Here is a 6,565-nt window from a genome sequence, read left to right as displayed (position 1 = left end):
CAAAAACCTTCAGTTATCTTCCATCCAGTTAATGTTTTTAAGGCAGAACACTAACAGGGAATATTGGGAGGTTCTACTGCATTACAACAAGAAATTTTACAAATACACTGACAATATTTTTGGTGATTTTGTAAAGTGGCTAATTTTTATGTGTTTTGCAAAATGACCAAACATTTAAGGTCATTTTGTAAAATAATAATTCTTTTGGTTTCTTTAGAAATTGACCAGATAATTTGCAAAAACACCGATTACCCACCAAAAAACCTAACATATATTTCTGCTGTGTGTGTGTAGGTGTTTATGTGTGTATGTAAGTGTATGTTTGACCAAGACAATACAGTACACACCAACCAGGTACACATAACACATAGGCAAACACTAAATCACCATGAAGTCTTATTAAACCACATAAGACTCTTCACCTCATAATGTTGGACGAGGGACAATCACATGTAGTAGCCTTTGTTATAGATGTATTGTAGGTAAATTACAGAGCTACATTATATGAAAGATGTACAAAAGGTGAGCTCCTGAGAGGGGTAAAAAGTACAGGTAATTTTACAGGTAGTCTCAGTAAAATGTATATGAATTGCCTTATAGGTTTTTGTGGCGATTGTATGAAGGATTGTATTAAAACCCCACCAGCACTGTCCTTGCTTGTATTAAAACACCAGCACTGCCCTAGCTTGTAGACCTCGCACACAAGCAAGCAAAGACAACGTTGGTGTTTTGCCACAAGCGATCGCCAAAAAAAAATCGTCAACTTGCATAAATTTTTCTGAGACATCCTGAACATTTCATTGGATATCCATTAGATTTAAAGAGTTCCTGTGGTCAAAATAACGGCAAGTTGCGATCCTCGTCCACTAAGGGATAAGACTTCTCACATACTGAACTATTTATACTGATGTCAATTTTAAACATACCTGATTGTTTGATTAAGGAATAGAATTAAATGAAAATTGGTAACCCCAGTTTATTTCACCTGATGATTAAACACCTTAACACTACCTGGAGGGGTTAGGTTAGGTTAGACTGGGTTAGGTTAGGTTAGACTGGGTTAGATTAGGTTAGACTGGGTTAGATTAGGTTAGGTTAGACTGGGTTAGATTAGGTTAGACTGGGTTAGGTTAGGTTAGGCTGGATTAAGTTAGGACAGCATATGTGGTTAATCCTAAGGCAAAATAAACAAGGGGGTGCTAATCTTCAGGTGATCCACAAAATAGTCATGTAGGCAGCAGACACTCAGAGTAAAGAGAGAGGTACAGCTGTGAGGCATCAGGAGGACTGTGGAGGCTGCTGCATGCCCTGTTGTTTCTGCAGCTGGTGTTGTTGTAGCAGCTGTATGTGTTTACTCTTGATGGCCTCCAGTTCACTGACTCGGGTCTTGGTGTGGTCGAGACGGTGCATCGCCATCTGGAGGGTCTTCTGGGAGTTGTAGCTCGACCCCTCGTGCGCCTGGCCTGTGGTGCGATCGGGGTTTATCGAGTCAGTCTCTCGCTAACAATAACACCCGAATAAATTAATTAAGCTCCGAGGTGCTCCAGGTGACAAGTGAACGAGTGGCAGGAGAAAATAAAGTCGGAAAATGCATAAAAGTCCAGCCATTATAAACACATCTCAAGAGTTGTTTTGTTACTTGTCTCAATCTTCCTCAGGCATCACAGCGGTTCCTTACCACCTGTAATACTCTACACCTGTCTCAAGATATATAATATTTGTTACTGTACTGTTGGATCTAGTCTAAGTAATGAAACACCAAGAATACATTACTATTTAGCTACATAAACCAGTCAATGTAGAGATGTTTGGACCGAGTTTATCACATAAATGACAGCCGTCATCAGTGGACATTCCGTGTTCCTTGTGTTCATGTCCTGGGAGAGGAACGAAGAACCGGGACCTCAAGTTACTGGTTATAGTTTAAAGATTCAGCCTCATGGCACAACCTTCACTCACCTGTAGACACCTGTGTGAGGTAATTAATTTGCTTGGCCAACTCCGTCTCGACGTTGGTCAGTGTCTGGCGGAACTGGTTGACGTGAGCTTCTACCTGTTTGTTGGCGGGTTTGTCTTTGCTCAGTTCTGTCAGGGCTTGACCTGTAGTGAGAACCAGTAGTAGGAATGAGTCATGACCCACTAACACTACAAGGTAGCCACCAATTATCTCATCTATTTTAAGACATAATTACTTTACTACTTGACTTGTTGTATAGTGACAACCTGTTTTGTCTATATACTGTACATGCTGAACTGTATGCCTACACCGGGGGTCGGCAACCTTTATACACTAGTCGGCCACTTAATGGTACGAGTAATCGGTGATACGCCGCAGGCCAACATAACTCAGCACTGTGTTCCATAGAATTGAATGTAAAATCATATTTAACACTAAACACAGCTTTCATTTTCACCACATACAGTACTGTACTCTGCACTGAAACAATAGCAGTAGTCACTTGCCTAGTTCAATATTCTGTAAAGAAATTAAGAAAACATAATTTTTAGCAATACAAATTATGTTAATATGAAACTGTCTTGGAGCAGTACAACATAATGGTTTAATAGCTGATTCTCATCCATAATACAGTACAGTGGGTCGGGATATATCGCGACTTTATATCACGATTTTTTTATATCGCGGCTACCAAAATTATCGACATTTTCCTATATATAACTCTATTTTTTTTTCGCGAGGGAAATCGGGCGGGAAATATTTCAAATGTACCGCCATGGCAAACAAATGCGTTATTTGCTCACCAGAGGCGCCACCGTGGCTGCTCACTCACGCATTCACGCTCACCGGCTCAATCTTTCTGAGTGAGTGACGAGAAAGCCGCCGACTGCTGCAGACTACAACTTCTAAGGTGAGTGTAAATGGGTTGCTAGTGACGTGTGAAGTGAAGATAATGGAAAAGATTAAATACTGTAACTAATATATTTGGTGTTTGTTTATGGTTGTTAAGTGAGGGTGGCAGTGTGTCGTCTGTTTTTGTCGGGATGGTGCGTCAGTTGCCGAGCCTGGTGTTCCCGAGTCCAGTGTTCATTGGCGCTTTAGTTAGTAAGAAAATAAACTCGTTAAGTCGAGTTTAGTCACTTTTATTGGCCTCCAGAACCTAACCCTATTTTCCCCATTGATTACATGTAATTATATATGTCGCGATTTAGTATATAGTGAACGTCCTTGGTCCCTACCTGCCGATATATCCCGACACCTACTGTACAAGAATTCAGGGGAAATTGTTTTATAAAGTAGTACAGTATTATGATATCCTGCAGTACAATAACCTGCCCCAAATAATGTAATGTTATTATAAACGACAGATAAAATATTCTCCACGTGTAATATTATGGTGAAATAAAGTTTGTTTTTTGTATAGGAAAATAAGGACTTCCCTGCCAAATACTGTAGACATAACAACACCAGAATTAATGTGAGGGTCGCGCTGGGATGTGATTTGCAACTACAGAAAAAGTTGGGTCTAGTGTGTTAGAGCTGCAGCCTTCACCAGTTGTGTGTGTGACTACTGGTGGTGAGCTGAGAGCAGTAGACTTGTTCTCCACAAAGGTAAACACTCAATGACTGTTCACACCATATGTTGATTTCCCTGCTTTTTATTTTCACCCAAAATATAAGGAATAATAACAGTTTTACCGGCCACATAGCCCGAAATTTAGACGTCACTCAGCCGGCCGCATACATTCCTCTTTCTGCGGCCGGAAAAATGGAGATTGCCAACCCTTAGTTTATATTCATGGTGAACTGTTTACTTGCATTGTCTACATATACATGGTGAACTGTATACCTGCATTGTCTACATATACATGGTGAACTGTATACCTGCATTGTCTACATATACATACGGTAATGAATCAATGTGAATTTATAATAATGATATTACTGATTAAATACCCAACTATATATCTACCTGTGACACCTGCAAAACACCTGTCATAACACAAACACCTGGGCCTAGAGACAGGTGTATAGTAGTTCAACTTAATCATTAAAGAAGATGACTTGATATGCCACCACCAACTCCCATTGTCTTCAGCTCACCACAAATGCCTCCATATAACAAGTCCGGCGAGACACGAGGACTAAGCGTGTCACCCACCGGGGCGTAATAAATTAATTAAATAAATAAAGAAGATGACACAGCACATTTCTGACCAATCCATTTGCTTATATGGTAAACAGAAGTTATCCATAAAATATCTAACCCACTTAAAAACACGATAACCTCAAAAGACATTAATGATATAACTCGTTAGGTTAGGTTAGGTCAGATTTATGGCATAATGTGGGAGAGATTAGAGATGGAAAGAAATTATACAGAAAAATTCTCTAGAAGGACTCAGTTGATGGTGAGTGTTTATTCGTCATCAACACCTGAAACTGCTTAAACGACCAGAGGTGGATGTGGTCCATAATGAGGGGGAACATTACATAAGAACATAAGAAAATAAGGCGTCTTCAATAGGCCGGTTGGCAGCTCCTGTCGAGAGTTACTTCCACTCTCTATCATCCATGAATCTATCTAGCCTCCTTTTAAAACTTTCCAGCACTTATTACAAAATTGCTAAGCTTGTTCCACTCGTCCACCACCCTATTTGTGAACCAGTTCCTTCCTATCTCCCTCCTAAACCTAAACTTATCCAACTTAAATCCGTTGCAACGAGTCCTATCCTGCTTGGATATTATAAGAACTTTATCTATATCTCCTTTATTGATTCCTTTCACCCACTTAAATACTTCTATCATATCTCCCCGCACTCTTCGTCTTTCTAGGGAATGCAAGTTAAGTTTCTTTAACCTATCCTGATATGGAAGGTTTCTAAGTCCCTGAATCATTTTCGTCATTCTTCGCTGCACCGACTCTAGTGAATTGATATCCATTCTATAATAGGGCACCAGAACTGAACCGCATAATCGAGGTGCGGCCTGACTAGCGCAAGATATAGTTGCAATAAGACCTCTACACTCTTGTTACTTACACTTCTAGATATAAAACCTAATACTCTGTTTGCCTTATTTCGAACATTAACGCACTGTTTTCTAGGCCGTAGGTCCGGGCTTACAAGTACCCCTAAGTCTCTTTCACAAGTCGACTTCTCTAGGTTGATGTTGTTAAGGCATTACAGTAAACCAGGTATACATGTAAACTGTAATTCCTGTACAGTATTTAATTAATGGTGATCTAGACGTGGGAAAAATTTTCTTAATTCTATGGCTGTGTAAAATAAGTAAAGGTGTGACATATAGTTCTACTTCATACTGTAACACACGACTGAAGTTAATAGCGGTCAAAAAAATCATTTCTATATTCCGCAAGGTTCCTTAACTCTTCCTCAAACAAGAATTTACAAATGCCACAGTACTTTATCAAGACTGTTCTTAGTTCAGTTTTTGCCGAATTTCCACTATTTTTTTTTTCCGGTGGTGGATATTTTGCCGTGAGCGATAAGTTCCTACTAATGCTATTTTACCGTGAGTGCGCTCTGATTGTTTTATTGTCCATTACCGTGACTCTGGTGGCATTTACTTAACCGTGAGTCGACTGTTGTGTAGCTGTAAACATACCTAACCTAACCTAAACTAAACTAACCTAACCTAACCTAACCTAACCTAACCTAACCTAACTTCCTAGCCGGAGAGACAGACCCTCCATCATAATACACATAACGCACCGAGCCAATCAGCTCATACTCACGGTAAAATAGCATTAGGAGGAACTAATCAGTCACGGCAATATATCCACCAAGTTAACCAGTGTCAGTCATAACTATGGAACAGTCTACCACCTCAAATTGTGGCTTCAAGAACTGTACTGTATCCCTTAACCAAACTATCAAGAACAATGGAGAGATCCTACTGGTCACCTTCCCTCTCTAGTGAATGGCCATTAGGTAAATAAGACCCTGAACTACCCACGTAGTATATCTCACCCGCTGACTGCAACACTGTAGCTATGTCCTTCTCTATGGTGTCCAGGGCCTGTAATCTATCCATAGGTGAAGCCATCGCCATCTTTATAACACAGCAGAGTATAACACAGCAGAGTATAACCCAGCAGACAGTGTACAGCAGACACAGCAGACAGTGTAGAGTAAGGCGTCTTGTCCTCCCTCAGTCACAACACCAATGTTTTGTTTACACAGACAACGTTGCCGGAACCTTCCTACCCAACATATCGTACACCTGTCCTCACCTTATATTATCTCTTATTAAATAACTACACGTTTTGATATATTTATAATAGATAATTAGATATATATATAATCGTTAAAGTTGATATAAAAATACATAATGGCTTAACTAGATGTCATTTTTGTTATGTATATTTAGCGCTGCCAGACGATTCCTATAACGTATCGTACATCTTACTTAAATAGTCGTACCAAACAGTCATACATTTTAGTATATACTGTATATAAAGTACTGTATATACTGTAAAAAATGTATATACTGTATAATATATAAACGATAAATCAACATGAATGTATAAGGTTTAAGGAACAACAGATAAATCCATATTTTCAGCAAATTCTTCATACTATAATT

General features: G+C 39.4%; 1 protein-coding gene across 1 annotated transcript; it reads right to left on the bottom strand.

The window, feature by feature from the left end:
• Nucleotides 1-460: 460 nt before the first annotated feature.
• LOC121865736 (mediator of RNA polymerase II transcription subunit 11-like) lies at nucleotides 461-6,145 on the bottom strand. Its single transcript, XM_042365270.1, has 3 exons — nucleotides 5,950-6,145; nucleotides 1,960-2,100; nucleotides 461-1,463 (listed from the first exon to the last, which is right to left on the bottom strand). Exons 1-3 carry the CDS (start codon nucleotides 6,029-6,031, stop codon nucleotides 1,279-1,281), a joined length of 408 nt encoding a protein of 135 aa, XP_042221204.1. The 5' UTR covers nucleotides 6,032-6,145; the 3' UTR covers nucleotides 461-1,278.
• Nucleotides 6,146-6,565: the final 420 nt, after the last annotated feature.

This window comes from Homarus americanus, unplaced genomic scaffold (assembly GCF_018991925.1).
Source record: "Homarus americanus isolate GMGI-L3 unplaced genomic scaffold, GMGI_Hamer_2.0 scaffold57010, whole genome shotgun sequence".
Taxonomy (NCBI): Eukaryota; Metazoa; Arthropoda; class Malacostraca; order Decapoda; family Nephropidae; genus Homarus; species Homarus americanus.
The sequence above is the reverse complement of the archived record's forward strand: the minus strand, read 5'-3'. Positions and strand labels throughout refer to the sequence as shown.

Bases quoted from the DNA above. Each gene is read 5' to 3' on its own strand.
- LOC121865736 (XM_042365270.1), bottom strand. From the start codon at position 6,031: ATGGCGATGGCTTCACCTATGGATAGATTACAGGCCCTGGACACCATA. The intron at 2,101-5,949 runs GTGAGATATACT...TTCTCACTACAG, and splicing joins TACAGTGTTGCAGTCAGCGG to GTCAAGCCCTGACAGAACTG. The intron at 1,464-1,959 runs GTGAGTGAAGGT...ATCGCACCACAG, and splicing joins CCTCACACAGGTGTCTACAG to GCCAGGCGCACGAGGGGTCG.